This window comes from Larus michahellis, chromosome Z (assembly GCF_964199755.1).
Source record: "Larus michahellis chromosome Z, bLarMic1.1, whole genome shotgun sequence".
NCBI classification, from domain to species: Eukaryota; Metazoa; Chordata; class Aves; order Charadriiformes; family Laridae; genus Larus; species Larus michahellis.
Genome location: NC_133930.1, coordinates 68,906,360 through 68,924,852, shown reverse-complemented (window position 1 = coordinate 68,924,852; position 18,493 = coordinate 68,906,360). Strand labels below are relative to the sequence as shown.

Genomic DNA, 18,493 nt, shown 5'->3' with positions numbered 1-18,493 from the left:
TTACCGTAGCTATTATATTTGCGACTTTTAGTAAAGGTAAGTGGATTGCAAATAATATGCGTAACAGGAAAAAAATAAAATGATACAGTATAGTAGTGCCACACAGACTGTTAAAATATAACAGTTTCAAGATGAAAGATGAGATGCTGTGTTCAGCTTTTATTAGATTCTATACATAAATTATTTTATAGTTCAGGAGCTTGTAGTGGTAATGGTCGTCTTCATATGTGGTCAAAAATGTTTTTGAGAATCCTTGGAAAAATGTGGGGTTTTTTCTGGTCCAAAACCAACCAGAAATTATGAAAAAATTCTGTCAACCACTGTGAATATAGAGAGTTTTCCCATTTAGGGGGGAAAAAAAAAATCATAGTTGTGAGGTTTAAACTCAGAAGTTTTTTGGTTTTTTTAAATAAACCTAAATCTTACCTCTTTCAGGCTTTACAGTTGTCTTAGTTTGTGTTACAAGCACTTAAGTGTTATATGTGGAATATAACTGTTCTTAAATGAGTGTTGTTTTTCTTTTGTCTGGAGTGTTAGACCTTCTGTTTTCAAGGAATTGGAGTAGCGATAAAAGTTTTGAAGTAAATAGTCTTTCGGGCATCTATCAAGACTCAAAAGTCTCCTGTTGATAAAATATTTGAACCAAAAAAAAAAAAAAAGGGTATAAGAAATACTTCTTTTTAGTGGTTCACTCCAGGCGTACATAGGTATGCTGGCGTTTTTTCTGCCATGCCCAGCATTGCTAGCAGGAGAAGGTAATTTCAGAAGCTTAGTGGAAGTTAGTTTTAAAGGCCCTTGGTAGCAGAAGGGAATAAGTAAAGTCAAAACAATAAAGGAATTAAAACTAGGAGTAGGAATGGCAAGCACTATATTTGCAATATATATTCTGAAAAACAAGACTCTTGGCTTGTCTTAAAAATATAGTAAGTATTCAGTAGTGCTTATTGAAGTAATTTAGTTGTGCGGTATTTTTGGTTGAGCAACAATATTTGCCATCTTTGTAGGAAGAAAACTGCTAATGCAGTTATGAATGTACTCTACTGTTCCATATTATTTGTGCTGGGTGAGGGAGGGGTCCCTTTCTGGAGTTCTAGTTATGTATTAGTTTTGTGTATTTGAGCACTAACATTCTCTATGCTTATTTGGTACAGAAATGTTAAGATAAAATTCTGAAAACTTGCAGTGAGGAAGGTCTTTACTTTCTGTTGTAAATCCCTTTATTAAAAGCAGTAGGGAGGTGGAGCAGACAACTTAAAGCAACATACTGTATTTTCATCCTCTTCAGATGACGGAGAGAAACAGCAAAAACGTTACAGGCTTTCATCAAAAACCTCTTCAAAAGAGAGTTCTCAGTCACCTGCATTGCCATTGGTAGACCAAGAATCTCCATCTTACAAGGAAAGATTTATTCCTCCTGAGCTTAGCATCTGGGATTATTTCATTGCAAAGGTAATTTTTTGCTATTATGACAGATAAATATCTTCCATCACTTCTGGAATGGTAATTTTTTTCTTACTGTCTTTAGTCTAGGCATTGATTTAGATGTGTGTTTGAAATTGGTTGTTTTTATTACTCATATTTAGCTTTTTCTAAAATGCTGCCTACAGATATTTTTGAAACAGCTTTCTTAAAAATTGCTGTTATGTTTTCAGATAATGCTATAAACAAAACATGTTGATTTTTAGAGTTGTGGAGTACAAATGTGTAGGTAATTGTGGATCAACTATTTAGATAAACAGGGAAATATGAGCAGCTTTTCATCATCTATTTCAAAAGAGTGAAATGAACATATATACTTAATAGAAATCAAACTATGTTGCCTTTTGTTGTCAAGTCTGCTGTGGCAGGTCTTTCTTTGTAGAAAGTTACATAATTGTATGGAGTTGTATGGCTCATTTCTATACCAAATGTTAGCCATATCAGCAAAATAAATACCTAAGCATTATTTTAGGAGCAAGGACAAAAAGAAATTGGAAATACTGAATAACACACTGGGGCACTGATGGTGGGCTTATCATAAATATTGAGTTCTGTAGGCAGGGGGGATAGGATTTTCGTGTTCTTTAGTCCTCTCAGCCCTTGGAAGAACTGTAGAGGAAACACACTAGTGGTTTTGGCTTCTCTCTGACAAAAAACAAGCTTGTGTGTCATGCATGTGGTTTGATACATCTGATGTGAAAGTAAAGCAAAATAAGAATTGGAAAACTGTTAGTATTTTCATTTTCAGCATTAGAATTTTGAGTAACGGAAAAAATAGTTAAGCTACTAAAGTGTGCAATGCTTATGGACAGCTACGCTTTTCATGAGGTACAAACTCCAAAGATTACTAAATTGATTAAGATTGATATGCCTGCTTTTTATAAAAAAACATTAGGTATTATAATGATGTATTTGTTTAAAGATAATTTTAAAATATCTGTTAACTAGAAAATACTCAATAAATATTATTTAAATTTTTAGCCTTTTCTTCCATCACAAAGTAAAGCGGAATATGATTCCGAAGAAAGTCAGGAAAGTGGTGAAGATGATGAAGATATTGATGGAGATGTGTTTGCATCAAATTCACAAAATCAAGAGCATTCTAATGCAAATTCATACAGGTAAGTTACTCTTTAGAATGCAAGTTGTTCTGCAATGGCTAGACTTGCATTTCTGACCTTTTGCTTTTGAGATAATCCATCAGTTACATGGTATTTCATGGCAGTGTGTTATCTAGACTTAGTAGTTAGTTTTTCACAATTATTGTTTTACTCATTAATACATGATATAGTGACTTTCGAGTTCAACATATCTATAATATTCCAAAGTACTGTTTGTAGTTATCATCAGTTTATAATAAGGATTTAAAGCTCTAAATTTAAATCCTAATTGTGAATAAGTGAGAAAAATTCATTTTCCTTTTAGTAAATGACTTACTAGTGCTTTCTTGTTAGTTGGTCACTGATGAGATTGGCAATGGTTCAGCTGGTACTTCACAATTTGAAGATATTCTACCCTTTGGCTGGACATGATCTTTCAGGTAATAAGCAGCAGAGTTGTCTTTTTGTACTTAATAACCACATTTGAAATCAGTAATGTGTTGAATAATATGTATGTTGTAGCTTGATTTTTTGTTCAAAAGTTCTTCATTTTTGCATGATCTGGGAATAATTCTCTGATACTGTTTATCATACAGGTATATTTACGAAATAACATGGTGGGTGGGTAAGATGAGTGGATGAGAAGGAATGCTTAGTAGTTAGCAGAAGTCTCTGCATACTTAATTTTTTCTTTGTGTCTTAGTCATACAAGAATGTTTACAATATTTATTTCTTGGTGGAAACCTTATAGTTTTTTGTAATTCAAGTCACATCATTCCTACTCCTTGTTTCATAGAATCATAGAATCACAGAATGGCTTGGGTTGGAAGGGACGTTTAAAGATGATCTAGTCCAACTTCCCTTCACAGGCATGGACATCTTTCACTAGATCTTGTTGCCCAAAGCCCCATCCAACCTGACCTTGAACACTTCCAGGGATGGGACATGTACAGTTTCTCTGGCAACCTGTTCCAGTGTCTCACGGTCTTCATTGTAAATAATTTCTTCCTTATATCTAATCTAAATATACCCTCTTTTAGTTTAAAACCATTAACCCTTTTCCTATTACTACAGGCCTTGGTAAAAAGTGTCTCTCCATCTTTCTTGTAAGTCCCCTTTAAGTATTGAAAGGCTGCAGTAAGGTCTTACCAGAGCTCCTCTTCTCTGAGCTGAACAACCCCAACTCTCTCAGCCTGTCCTCATAAGAGATGTGTTCCATCCCTCTGATCATTTTTGTGGCCCTCCTCCGGACCCGACTCCATGTCTGCCTTGTACTGGGGGCCCCAGGGCTGGATGCAGGACTACAGGTGAGGTCTCATGAGAGCAGATTAGAGGGGCAGAATCACCTCCCTCATGCTGGTGGACACCTTTCTTTTTATGCAGCCCAGGATGTAATTGGCTTTCTGGGCTGCAAGTGCAAGCTACTGGTTCATGTCCAGTTTTTTATCCACCAGTATCCCCAGGTCTTTGTCATCCAGGCTGCTCTCAATCTGTTTATCACTCAGTCTGTATTGATGCTGGTGATTACCCTGACCCAGGTGCAGGACCTTGCACTTGTCCTTGTTGAACTTCGTGAAGTTCACATGGGCCTGCTTCTCAAGCCTGCCAAGGTCCCTCTGGATGGCATCTCTTCCCTCTAGCAAATCAAGTGCACCACTCATCTTGGCATTACTTGCAAACTTTCTAAGGATGCACTCACTAACACTGTCTATGTCATTACCTAAGATATCGAACAGTACTGATCCCAATACGTCACCCCTGAGGGGCACCACTTGTTACTAATCTGCATTTGGACGTTGAACCGTTGACTGCAATTCTTTGGATGCAGTCATTCAGCCAATTCCTTCTCCATCGAATAGTCCGTCCATCCATCCAATCCGTATTGCTCCAGTTTAGAGGTAAAGATGTTGTGTGGGACCATGTCAAAGGCCTTACAGAAGTCAAAAGTAGAGGACATCAGTTGCTCTTTTCTTGCCCACCAGCACAGTCAGTCCATCAGAGAATGCCACCAGATTAGTCGGGGACAATTTGCCTTTTGTGAAGCCATGTTGGCTTTCTCTCATCACCTACCTGTCATACATATGCCTTTACATAGCTTTCAGGAGTATCTTTTCCATGGTATTTAATTTCTGTCAGTGTTGGAGAAGTCTGTTCCTGTATTTAGCAATGGTAGCACAAAACAGTTCATCTTTTTGTACTTGCAGATATCAAGTTGAGGTTTGAATAAAGCTTACTTTTGGAGGTATTTGAGATACGCTTCAGCCTTCAGCTGTGGAATTATCTCCATTGAGGTAACAATGGAGAAGGAAGGTTTTTTTCTTAATATTTACTTGTCTTTCTAGAGCTTCCCGTTAGCTCCCCAATCTGCCATGCAGTTTTGAAAACACTACAGCGCTGGGAACAAGTTCTTCTCCGACGTCTTGAGCTATATGGGGGTCCACCTCAACATTATATTTCAGTTCATGCTTCTGAAGATGCCCAAGCTGCTGGTCCTGCATTGCTTCGCCATAAAACTTTACTTGAGCCTACAAACACTCCATTCAGGTGAGTGTAACGTCTAGAAACCCTGACTATAGTATCTTCAGTATACATCAAGCATTATGTTGTTAGTGCATGTGATAAACCATAACTTTGATAACTGTCATGCCAGTTTCTAGACTTGCTTTAATCCATCGCGAACTTGTGGGTGCACATCATAATTCACGCATCTCTAGCCCAAAGCAAGATCAAGAAAAACAATTAAAAGCTTCTAATTTCTTAAATTTCTTTTATTGAAGCTTAAAGATATTGAGTGTCTCTGTGGAATAACTATGGTTGACATCAATAATAATAACAAAAAATAAATAAATTTGCCCTGAGAGGTAATTAAAGATGAGTGACAATGAATTAAGTAATCACCCCACCTTTGGAGGGAATAAAATTATGTTCTTACCAGTATCTTTTCCTAAAATCAGAGAAGAAATATTTACTATTCATAATATTTGTGTAATTGTGACTCCATAGAATTGCATGTTCAGCCAGAAAAGTGTGCTCAGTTTCTTAAATTGTCACTTTTAAAATAGATTTCTGCCTTTTTAGTATTGCTATCACCTGTGGTTGCAGAATCAACAGAAAGTCTGTCCTTTTGTTGTAAAACACCTCACAATTGTCACACTTAGTTCTAGTAACTTGAGTTGATTAGAAAAGAATAGCTTAACATGCTTCTGCTGCCTGGCATTATTCTTAAATTACAATTTAAAGTGATTCAGGGTTGGATTGGTTTTGGCCTGCCATAAGCAGCTATATTTGTATTAATAAATTTTGCTTGATCATACAGTTTTCTAGGGATAAGTATAATAATTTCAAACCTGATCTGATTCTACAATCTTTCCGGTTCTGTTACTGGAAAGTCATGGTTGTTTCAGAGAAGTTACACAGGTGATGATGTATTCCTAGTAGGAAGTATTAGTCATTCATTATCCACGTGATAGAAGCACTCATTAGCAATAAACACAAATGATCCATGTTGTAAAGGATGAGGTGGTCTAATAAGTAATCTGTATGCTGACCTGATTGCTGTGTAATCTCTTAAACAGGTTTTTCTCACTTGTGCCAGGGTAGGAGGTGAAAACGCTACATGTTCTTTTCCTTCTTCCTTTTGCACCTCCTCTCACATGTAGGTTTCTCAGGACGATGGTACGAGAATGCTGCCAAATAGGTCTTGTACAGTGTTCAGAGAGCTGTAGCTTCACATCGGCATTTCTTCTGACTATAGTTTTATTATAATATAAGGTATTGCAGTCTCTTGTAAGTATGAGCATGATGTAGATATTTATTTTAACTTTGTTATGTAGATCGAACAGTCATGTTGCACTGTCTGTGAAGAGGCTCTGGCAGTACTTGGTTAAACAGGAAGAAATCCAGGAAACCTTTATCAGAAATATCTTTACGAAGAAGCGATGCCTAAATGAGGTTGGTATGGCATATAAAATGTTACAGGTCAATCTGTGAGCTCTTACTTAAGTTGTTTGGCTGACTTGTTTAGTTTCTAGAGTGTGAGTTGATACTATACTGAGTTCTGAGTCTAAATCTACAGTATTTCACATCAAAAAACTTTGTTTCATTAAAAACAAAATCAATCTTTGACTGTAGGCTGTCACCTGATGCCACTTAGCTACAGTCAGCCTCTTCGTTAAGATCAGTATAAAAGCTGTCTCAAAAGGACTAAGCTAAAAACAGTAACCTAGTCAGTCAAAGTTCTAAAGGTTTGAGTTTGTCCCTACCATGGTCATCCTGGGCTTATCCACTGGTTTCTACCTTTGTATCTACCTGGATTCTAGGTTCCAGATTCAGTTAAATGTTTTAAAGTTGTGCTTCTGTAATGGAGTTTTGGGTTTGGGGGTTTTTTTCCCCTCTTTAGTTGCTCCTTTTCTTTCTTACTCACACCTACTCCAAATAATTCAAAAGAATCAGTTGTATTATAGAAAAATTATGGAGTAGCAGAAACAGAGGAGAAAGAAGCACATCCAAAAACAATCAAACATGCAGGAGAAAAAGAGTACTCATGACTAGTAAAGCCATGGCAGGAAAGAGTTCTGTATGAGCTAATCTTTGTCGTGTCACAACTAGAATATCAGCTTGTTTGATTATTTGTGGCTAATTGTTTTCACTACAAACTGCAGTTAAAAGGAAAATTGTTCCTTTTGTCTTGTCCTTTGAAGATGTACCATTTCTGATCATGTCTTGTGTTAAAGCAGCCAGTTGCTATGCTGTATAGAAAGGTATTTTGGAATATTTTAGATGTGCTTTATGTGTTTCCAAGTAGAATCATTGACAGCCTTACAGAGCATAGGTGTGTTGGCTTTATTTTGTATCCTCTTATTACTGGTAAAATGTCAGTGGAGATTGCTTATTTTCCAAGAAATTTTACTTTTGTGATGGACAAGATGCTGTTACAGTGCAGAATAGGTAAATCAGTTTCTTCTGTACTGAACATAGAGTTTAGAATTTGATAATTGCTGTTACTACATAAAATACCTGTGTGTGCGTGCAAACATGCTGTTGTGTTTCAGTTGTTCTGTTTTGGGGTAAACAAGGAATTAAGGATTTCCTTGATACTTTGCATGTTATGTCTTATCTTTATTCTTTGTTCTGTCATTGTTCTTTCCTTGGTGAAGTCATTAGAGGAGCACAATGAAACCATGAAAAATTCTGTGGTCGAGGAGCCCATCGTCAATAAGGTACACAGTAGTAATGCTCAAATTAATTAGACGTTACATTATTCTGAAATATTTTCCTTTTGAAATGGTGATGATCTCCCTTAAAAAAAAAATCTTTGCTAACATAGCAAATAAACTTAAAATCTTAGTTTTGCAAGAAATTGAGTTAAACTAGTCTTGTTATAGAACCTGTCTGAAGCTGAATGCATCTTAGAAAGCTGGATGAAACAACCAGCTAAGAACAATATGTATTACCAAATTCCATAGCTATGCCAAGTGAAGAGCTGAGGTTGAGATTTGCTCGTTTGACAGAAGTTCAGTAGTATTATGGGAACATAGCACATACAGGAGCTTTCACGAGTATGAGGTGGCAAGAATGGTTGCCTATAAGTGAAGGTGGTTAACTGAAGTCAGAGCAGTTTGTTGGCGTGATACTAATTTGCTACTGAAAATTTTCACTGAGCCTTAGTTTTAAGATGGTGACAAATGAACCCATATAAAAACTGTATAGCAATGTTCTTGAAAGATTGGTATGAGATACTAAAAAGGTATAATACTATGACTAGACATGTAAACAAATACTGTATTCTTCAGGTGTTCTTTTGCAAAACTAGTGAGAAGACAAAAATAAGAACCCCCATAATGTCCTTGGGCTACCTTGTTGTTATTAGTTATGCAATTTATGCAATAAAGCAGTATTAGCAAATAGGTAGTTGGAACTGACTGAGGAACAATAATAATTTCATGCAAATTTGTTTCACGCAACACGGATCATGTTTTTGTATCTGTTTGTCACTGCAGTTTTGTGCAATTTTATGTACATAAGACCACCAGAATGTCAATTTTATTGTAATCTTAAAGAAGGTATTCTACTTTGTGATGTGTAACTGCTCCAGACTTTTTTCAGACTTTGAAAAAGACTATTTGCTGTTCTTTGACAGCACTATTTTACTGTTTTTCAACTAAAATAACTTTCGTTTAAATCTTTTGAAGGCCAGAGAAGTACGAAATTGGAGGGGGAGGCTGGGAAACAGTAGTTCTGGAATAATTCTTTGTGTTTTCAAGAAAATTCAAAATTTTACACTCGTAATTCAGGTTTGAATTTTTATGTCACCATTCATTTGGCAATGCGTTTTTCTTACTGTAAAATTATTTGGTAACTACAACAGACTGGAGTCTGTAGTCTTATCAGTTTTATACTTGCAATGCTGAGCACTCTGATTTTAAACATGAGTCCTACAGTGCTGTTTAGAGTTTAGAATTTTGTTTTGTGCCAGCATATACCTGGATGCATTTCTAAAGTACAAAAAGGTAGACAAGATTCAAATACAACATTAGATCACATCGGGGTGGGGTTGGGGTTGGGGGGTGGAGAAAATTTGATAGTAAAAAGTTTGTAGTACTGGAATGTGCAGGATTCCAGATTTATTTTACTGCGGAGAGTGGTGAATAGATAAGCTGACTAAGTTCAAGTTTATTTTCCTGCTCAGGATATTGTCTGCACCTTCTCACCTTCTTTTGGACTATTTCATTAATTTCAGTGGTGAAAAACATTTGCTAAGAGTATGAAAAGACTTAACAATTTTAATTTAAGAACAAAACATCAAGACTCAATATTTTATTATCAACGCCCCCAAGTGTGCGTGTAGCCTTGCTGGCTTTCATCATCTCTGGAAAACTTGAGAATGAACACAGTACTGGGACTTCTGTGACAAACTATACTTTCTGTGTTGCTGTAGTAATCTCAACATGGCAGTGGGAAGCTAGATTATTACACATGAAACAGGTTTACTGTAATTATTACAGGTTATACTTGTCATATTTTCTTAGAACTAAAACTGGGGGAAAATCGCATGAAATTTAATACCATCCAGTGTTTGGTCTCTCTACTTCCAGTAAAAAGCAGTGTTGCATAGCTGTTTGCATTTAAATATGCTTTACTTTTTAATTACAGATAGAAACAGATTCGGGATACCCAGGAGGCAAGGCAAGAATAATCCATAAAGAGTCTGACATCATTACTGCTTTTGCAGTCAATAAGGTGAGTATAAAGGAGGTAGGATAATCTAATTGTGTTGTATTTCCACCTGATAAAACAGGTGGTAGTCACATTGTGAATGGGTGAGATGTCTTTTGCCAGCCATCCTGCTACAGCTTGAATTCTTAGCGCTCCCTTCTCTAAAGCACTTAGAGAAGTGCTAAAAAGCACTAAAGCACAATTATCTTTTCATAATTAAACAGTTCTACTACAAATTGTCTTTTTTTTTCTATTGTGCAATGGATTGAGGGAAGAGGTGGCCTCTACTTTTTCTTCAACCTTGTGTGTAGGAGTATTTTTCTTTCTCTGTCAAAGACAACGAGGAAGTCATCTTTTCTTCTGTTGTTTAGTCACTTAAGCCTTACGAAGTAGAGGAGGGAAGCTTGGTTGCAAGCACTGTAGTGTAGTTAACCTCTTGCTTATCCTCTGAGGAAAGCAAGGATAAACTAGAGCTGTTGAGAGAGAGAGCATAATACAAATGGTGTGGGATGCTATCTCAGATGAAAATAAACTTTTAAAAGGAAATGTCAAGGTTAGATGGTTTATATAGATTTGTAGACGTGAATGTTTGGGTTTTGTAAATTAAGTGTATGTTTTCGTCAACAACTGTACGATAACCAGAGAAAATCAAAAAAGCACCGTTTTGAGTATTCCTTTTGTATCTGCTTTTTTTAGGCAAATCGAAACTGCATTGCAATAGCATCGAGTCATGACATTCAAGAATTAGATGTTTCTGCAATTTTAGCTACACAAATCTATACCTGGCTTGATGATGATGTGGAAATAGAAAATAAAGGGTATGTTTCCAATATCACAGCTTGACTGTGTATAAATCAGTGTAACAAAGCATGGTATTTAATGTTGTTGTTTGGAATCTAACTTACAATGTTGTTTCATTTATAGAGCTGATGATTTCTTAGTTATACATGCTCGTGATGATCTGGTAAACGTTCAGGGAACCACTCCTTATACTCACAGTAATCCCGGCACACCTATCAATATGCCTTGGCTTGGTAGTACGCAAACTGGCAGGGGTGCATCTGTGGTAAGTCGCTTGTCAAAGGTTAGCCTTATGTACTCTGTCTGCTTCTCTCCTTTTGTCTGTTTATTGTTGCTGGTCGAATTTTACAATTCGTGTGTAAGTAAATGTATTTTTTCTATGTAATCAAGATGAGCTGGAATTTTTTATAACCATTTGATTAATGGGTTAAAACACTGCATGGAATTTAAGATACACCAACTAAGCAAGCAAAGTTTTTAGTCAAACCATATACAGTTTCTATACCTGAGATACATCGTTCAAAAATAATCAGGATTCCGGTAAGAAGTTGCAGCTTAAATTGTTTTTTAATGACTTGAAGACAAATGCTAAAAAGTGTATATTCAGGAGATTTCAGGATGTAAATTAATAAAGATTCTGTAGAAATATTTGTGTGAAATATCGCAGTAGCTTTTATTTTAAGCATAATCTTAAGTTACATTCTGAGTTCCAGACTATTCCAGTTTTTATTTAAACGTAAATAACAACTGCTGCTGCAGTAGGTAGTGCACTCTATTAGTATGAGCCTGTATTATAGAAAGGACAGAGAATGAACTCCTAAAGCAGATTTCATTGGCAGGACAGAGGCTTTAAATAAATTTAGTTAAACTCTGGAAACTGAGCAACTTAAACTTGGGAAAATCTTGGTTTCATAAGAAAAATCAGGGTGGCAGTACTGCAGAAATAGGATCAACTACAAATGTCATGCATAGTTTGAACTACTGTCACACTGGTGTATCACTGTTTATCTCTAAAGCTGTTGTCAACTCTGTCTTCTTTGAAGTGCCGCACAGTTTTGCCATAACTCTGCTTAGTATCATTATTAAATATCTCACTTCTGAAGATCCTGTTTTAGAGGAGATAATCAGTGTCACTGTTCAGCATTTCTGAAATACACTGGGGAGGGACACCCAGTAAAGTGTGACTGTGTCCACATGAGCAAATTGATCCTTCTGATCACAGAGGTGACACCTGCACAAGGGTAGCTCTTACTTTTAGAAATAGATTCTGTCTCTGGAGTGAAGCTTGGCCCTGAGCAAAAAGATACTAGCTCAGATTTAATTCAGATCAAATTATAATTATAGTCTGGCCATTGACATGCTTACCTTAGTTCCTATGCAGCATAGATGGTCTTTAATAATGCAGATCTGCTGATTAGTTAGCTGCTAAATGCTTACATGGAGCTACTTAACTGGGCTGAAATAGTCGTACAAGACACCTCTGTCTCTCAGCCTATGCGCACATAGATGTGGAGTTTTTCCTGGGTAACTGAATTCATTAATTGTGACTTGGCTGCACTTTGTGGCATTTAACAGCTCAGAGCAAGGCCATAAGTGGTGGCAGAGTGAAAGAACCATACGTTAATTTATATTGTAGTTGATTTTTGATGATTAGGAGGAGTAAATAAGGAATGAGCATTACAAGAACAATAATGTTATCCACACATGGAAGTGGGTATTGTGCCAGTATGTACACCTCTCCCTTTTATTTAGGAACTACTGATCCTAGTTGGCAATTTTGCAGCTCTGGTATTACAATCAGGTATCTTCTGCAAGTACTCTTTGAGTGACTTTCCAACTTTCTCCTCTCACATCCATTTGTGTATATATAAGTATATAAATAAAAAATATATATACACGCAGACACACATACATACACACATGTATAGAATTTGTGTGTGTGTGTTTTGTATTTCTCAATTACATAATCTATTAATGTAAACTATTCTTACATGACTTTCTGTTTTATATGTAGTAAAGATATATGGCTATGCTTGTTTTGAATGTGTTTGCTGTTAAACTTTGGACCTAAATTTTGTTTGGCATAGTGTTTGACTGTGGCAGAGCAGAGAACCAGCCATAGCACACAACGACACCTCCCCACTAGGGAGGGGAGACAAAGGTACTGAATGAAGGACAAAGTGAACAAAGGAAGATATAGGGTTTCTCTGGAGAAAATAGTGTTACTGTGGAAGGGCTCAAATCTGGAGGAAAACCAGCTTCACCAAAATATTTCTGTTGCTACTATTTGTTACTTTGTTCCTTCAGATACTGCTTTTGATCCTTGTTGCATCTTTGCTTTTCCATAATTTGCAGCCCATTTAGTAGATATAGTCCACAGTTTTGTACCATTACTGGCTTTTCGGTCTCATTGTCTTTGCTTCGCTTCCATCAACAAGGAAAACTACTTGACTTATGATACTCGGGCAATTAGCATTTTACTAGCTCTGAGGTTTTTTTTTGTTACTCTTCTTCACCATTTCCTGTTATGCAGTTCATATGAGGTAAGTAGGGAGGCTCACCACCACATCATTCCGTACAGTGTGTTTACACAGTTCTTACAGGAGGTCTTTCTAAGAAAGCACTGAAGTAAATAGTACGTATGGTCAGCTTTGAAACTTGGGTAATGTTCGGCAGCTTGTCTTCCAAACCAGTGTCACTGACGCCAATATTCAGTAGTTTAATAACTTGTGGGTCAGATTTTAAGCTTTTAAGTTCTTCAGTCTTACTGTACATTAGGCCCAAAGCACTCAACTGCCCAACAAAGCAATTGGTGTTCTAGCCATCAGATACTGTTTAAGGGGAAACCAGCAGTATCAAATTTAAGTTACATTGATAATGGTAGTGTTTGCATTTTGTAATGATACTTGGCTTCTAAATCAGAGATGCTGCACCAGAGTTTCATGTTAGCATATTCTTTCAAAGGCACGTTTCTGTCAGCATGCATTTTTCCAAAGCATAATCCAGTAGGGGTCAGGAGATCATGATGCATGCTTATCTGTTGAATGAAGTAATATGATTTCCATTGACTTCTGGGTAAAAGCTAGTAGCTAAAAAATTCAACACAGCCCTTCATTTTGGTGAAAACATAGAATGAGCATGAATAATTTTTCTTTCACTTACACATAGAGATAAATTATATGTTTAGAGAGCGAAGTATTGCAATTATTTACTGATCAGTATATGCACTAATGTTTGAAGAATATCATCCTCTCTTGTCTTGTCCTAAATCTTATCATGTATATACTGTTATATTCACCAATGTTTTACCAAACCGTTGAGCTTTTTTCCTTGCCATTTTAAGTACTTACAGGAAAAAAAAAAAGGAAAATATGTATTTGAAAATCTTATTTTTTATCTTCAGGAAAGTATTTTCAAATAAACTTGGGTAGCCAAGATGCATAAGGCTTTCTCTTCAACAAATAATAAAGCTTTGAGAATTGAAAGATCTAAATCTGCTTCCAAAATGTAATCAAGAGGATTGCAATTAGTGCACTAATCCAAACCTGAGGAAATTTTAGCAAGATGATCAATTATTTCCCTTCTGAGTGTTTTTCCTCCTTTTTGTTTGCAAACTGAAAATTTGGAGAACATTGCTTTTCAACTCTTTGGATCACACTTAGTAATATGAAGCAAGTAAAACTTTCTAACTGATATGTTCTTCCAGTTGGCATGCTGATATATACGATTGGAGGACAGAGGAGAATAACATTCTTAAAATACTTGATTTGCTATCTGCTGTTTCCGTGATAAAGCAGTGGCAAAATACTGTACAAAATTAAAGCAGTTGAAAGTCACAGTTGGACTCAATCTTAAATATCTTTCCAACCTAAACGTTGAATGTAAGTATGTCAGTGCCAGCTTGCTACTGATGCGTATTAAGTGGTAAGCTGCTGTGTCAAAATGAGTGTCCTGGCAACAAACTTTTGTTTGTGTTATCATTTCAAGTTAACATCTGGCACGAATATAAGCTTATACCCTCTTCTCTCTCAAACGTTCAGGTAAATAATACATGCATGAGCAAACTGAATCCAACAGTTTTCTGAGGAAAGAGTCCTCAAAGTAGCCAAATGCACTTGAAGAGAACTAAAAGGAAATAAAAGAATGAAACTTAACTTTGATGTACATTAGTAGAAAGAAAAGAGGGGAAGAGACATGCATTTCCCTGATGAAAAATCCCTACCATTTCTTTCCAACTGTGGTATTGTGGGTTGGACTTACGATTTAATTATGTGGTGTTTTTTATCTTAATTGTCTGGTATCTCCAGTCTTCTTCATACCTCGAACTTTTTCCAGTTAGGAATTAGTCAACTAGGAAAAACAGCATTCTTGGTAACGTACTTTGCTCAAAGCACAGTTTGGAGTTTCTGAACAAAAGTGCTGCTGGAAATCCATTGGATAAGTATTTGCAAAATCATAAACGCTTTTGAAGAATCTTTTATTTACCAGTTGCTAGGTATATAGCTTATTCTTGTTGGCCACAAATAATCACTTTTCAATCAATGACAGTACATTAACTAGACTTGAAAATAAATATATTCCTTCCTACTTTTTACTTCTGTTAAAGTTTGTTTACCTCTTTCTTTACATGCTTCTGCCTCTCTCTTGCTTATCTTACAATATTCAGGAATATGCCAATAAATTTAATGGAATCAGAAAGGAATTGGCAGGAAAAGAGGTAAGACTGCAGTCTAAGGAGTATTTATATTTGGATCCATATATCTCTGAAGCAAAAAAGTTAATTATTTACCTAGATATATAAAGCTGCGAAAGTATTAATGTCTACACTAGTCCTGGAAGAAAATGACTTCTGTCTGAATTTCTAAACCCAGTGCTTGCTTTCAATAGGAATTTTGGTAGGACACAACTCCCTGCAATCACTGATTATTCTAGGTCAGTAAGTTTTTTGTTCAGTAGTATTGTTTAATTATTTTCTATGTTACATATTGAACAGATGCTCAAGAAGGCTATTAATAACGTCAGAAGAATGGCTTCTCATCCAACATTACCATATTGTAAGTTCAATTTTAAAAAGTTATCTAAAGACTATATATTTACCTATTAGCCATGTTTCTTACTATGCTGCTATTTTGTACTAGCACAGCAATCTGTTATATTTTTAAAAGATGCTTATAAGCCCTATTTTACTGAAATTGTTTTTATTAAAAATAAATAAATAAATACCGGGGGATGTAACATAGCCTTTAGAAACGGTGATATTTTTTTATACTGAAAAAGTACTGTATTTCTGTTTTTATTTGTGTCTTGGATTAAAGTCAGTAGGAAGAAGGTGCATTATTATCTCCAAGTAAATAACTTCATATTTCAGTACCATCTAAATACAGTTCTCAATTAAATAATGAGTACAGTTCAATAAGGCTTGTATAGCATGGGTTTAAGTTCCAGTGGTACCTACTACTGCTACAGTATGCCAGGTACTATGCCACATATTGTGGCACTAGTTATTTTGAGGATGTTATGAGCTGGTGTGAGATGTCTTAAACTTTTAGAAGACTTCCTGCTCAACTGCTACACCACCTGTGAAAAATCATGTAAATATTTTCTGTTGCAGACCTGACAGGTGCTCAAGATGGTAGTGTAAGAATGTTTGAATGGGGTCATGCACAGCAAATCACATGTTTTCGGTCTGGTGGCAATTCAAGGGTAACTCGAATGAGATTCAATTATCAAGGAAATAAGGTAATTGACAGAATGCTTTTATACTTACCTTCTTAAAGTAGTTTCTCTGAATTGTGGTTAATTTTTCTGTAATACATACATATGTATTTACAATTAATATATCTTTTTCAGTTTGGAATTGTTGATGCTGATGGATATATAAGTTTATATCAAACAAATTGGAAATGTTGCCCACTTACTGGAACTTCACCTAAACCATATTTGGTAAGCTGAAAACTAAGTTTCCTCCAATAAACTTGTGTTGTGCTCTCTTATTTCCTTCCCCCTTTAGAATAATTAGGAAAGGGCAGGAATTGTACTGATAACCCCTATTAATCAAGATTTAATAATATATTGTTGCCATCCTGTGGTCCGTATGACAGGCAAGTTCTTTAATCCTAATCATGCTTGCTAATTTAGAGAGTAGAAAATGCAATATTAGATCTGAAATAACTTTACTGTTCTTCGAGAGTTGTCAGTAATTGTCAATTGTTAATTAATTGTCAATAATGCAGACCTGGAAAGGACATTTCCATGAGAAATTAAGAGTATCAGAAGGCATATACATACTTTTATATCCTGTGTTCTTTAAACTGTTTTTGAAACAGCTCATCTTCTTGAGAAAGTTTAGGACTTCATGCTTACACAAAATCTGTTGCTTTTTTTAATGAGTAATTTCTAAACTGCAATTTTTCAGACTTGGCAGTGTCATAACAAAACAGCCAATGACTTTGTTTTCATCAGTTCATCATCCTTGATAGCCACAGCAGGATTGTCTTCTGACAACAGGTAAGAACTGCTGTGATAATGCATAAAAATGAAGTGTTGCCATGTTTGCTCTCTTTCCCTCCCCCATCCCATTTTTTGGATGATTCTTCTTAAGCAGTTTAAGAGAAACATGCATACTTCTGCTTTCTTTCCTTCCTTGTGGAAGGTGGAGAGAAACAACGTGTGCAGCTAAATTTCGTGTGCGTATTGAAGGAGGTTCCATAGGGAAGCACAAATCCTCTGTTCATGTTCCACATGAGGAGGGGAAATGCAGAGGGAGGTGTTGATCTCTTCTCCCCAGTATCCAGTGACAGGATGTGTTGGAAATGGTTCAAAGCTGCGTCCAGGGAGGTTCAGACTAAATATCAGGAAGCATTTCTTTATGAGAGGGTGGTCAAACACTGGAACAGGCCTCCTAGAGAGGTGGTTGATGCCCCAAACCTGTCTGTGTTTGAGGCATTGGGACAATGCCCTTAATGACATGCTTTAACTTCTGGTCAGCTCTGAAGGGGTCAGGCAGTTGGAGTAGATGATCATTGTAGATCCCTTCCAACTGAGCTGTTCTGTTTTGTTCCATTCTATTCATATGAGCCTATCTTAAGTTATTTTTATAGATGTAGGGAGTTGTACATAGCTGTTTATTTCACACTTACTTTCTTAAGTAAGTTTTGATCAAGAAATATCAGAAACTGGTAACATTCACGAGAATTCAACTACAAAAGATAGATTGTAATCTCAATATGAATCCTTTATGAGAATAACCATTGCAGAATGATTGTGTAGAGGGCATGTTCTTGCAGTATATGTGTAACTATGAAAGTAATTTGGCATCTGCTCAAAAGTAATCATTGAAAGTCTGTTTACAGTGCTTTTATGCCTGAAACAATCTTTTTAAGGTTCAGATGACTTTTCAAGTGTTCAAAATACTTTAGAACATTTCTTGCTGAATTAATTTTTTTTTTCTACAGAAATATTTGTCTTTGGGACACCTTGGTTTCACCTGCAAATAGCTTGGTACATGGTGAGTAAAATATAACCAGTAAAATATTTGGTCAGAGTAAAAAATATATATGTGTATGTCTGTCTTTATGCAAAAGTAATTGTGGGAAGTAATTTTAATATTAGCAGGACAATATCTTTCACTGTCCTGTGTGAGTGCACGAAAAGCAATATTGAAAAAGAACATCAAGAGATGATTTAGTGCTATATATAAATGATTGGTTTCATGGACATAGAATTGCAGAATGGTTCGGGTTGGAAGGGACCTTAAAGATCACCTAGTTGCAACCCCCCTGCCCTGGGCAGGGACACCTCCCACTAGACCAGGCTGCTCCAAGCCCCATCCAGCCTGGCCTTGAACACTTCCAGGGATGGGGCATCCATAGCTTCTCTGGGCAACCTGTTCCAGTGCC

General features: G+C 36.1%; 1 protein-coding gene across 10 annotated transcripts in view; it reads left to right on the top strand.

Moving 5' to 3' along the window:
- The window catches only part of DMXL1 (Dmx like 1), an 84,094-nt gene that overhangs the window by 60,484 nt on the left and 5,117 nt on the right, over window positions 1-18,493 (top strand). For 3 of the 10 annotated variants that reach the window (XM_074568838.1, XM_074568839.1, XM_074568835.1), the window contains 15 exons: window positions 1,286-1,449; window positions 2,461-2,600; window positions 2,934-3,019; window positions 4,922-5,123; window positions 6,413-6,530; window positions 7,736-7,798; window positions 9,732-9,818; window positions 10,491-10,612; window positions 10,719-10,860; window positions 15,262-15,312; window positions 15,589-15,649; window positions 16,207-16,334; window positions 16,446-16,538; window positions 17,011-17,102; window positions 18,050-18,102. In XM_074568838.1, the coding sequence (XP_074424939.1) occupies window positions 1,286-1,449; window positions 2,461-2,600; window positions 2,934-3,019; window positions 4,922-5,123; window positions 6,413-6,530; window positions 7,736-7,798; window positions 9,732-9,818; window positions 10,491-10,612; window positions 10,719-10,860; window positions 15,262-15,312; window positions 15,589-15,649; window positions 16,207-16,334; window positions 16,446-16,538; window positions 17,011-17,102; window positions 18,050-18,102 (1,602 nt within the window). Of the gene's footprint in view, window positions 1-1,285; window positions 1,450-2,460; window positions 2,601-2,933; window positions 3,020-4,921; window positions 5,124-6,412; window positions 6,531-7,735; window positions 7,799-9,731; window positions 9,819-10,490; window positions 10,613-10,718; window positions 10,861-15,261; window positions 15,313-15,588; window positions 15,650-16,206; window positions 16,335-16,445; window positions 16,539-17,010; window positions 17,103-18,049; window positions 18,103-18,493 lie in introns of those variants that run through there. The other 7 variants (XM_074568843.1, XM_074568837.1, XM_074568842.1 and 4 more) reach the window with 4 other exon arrangements.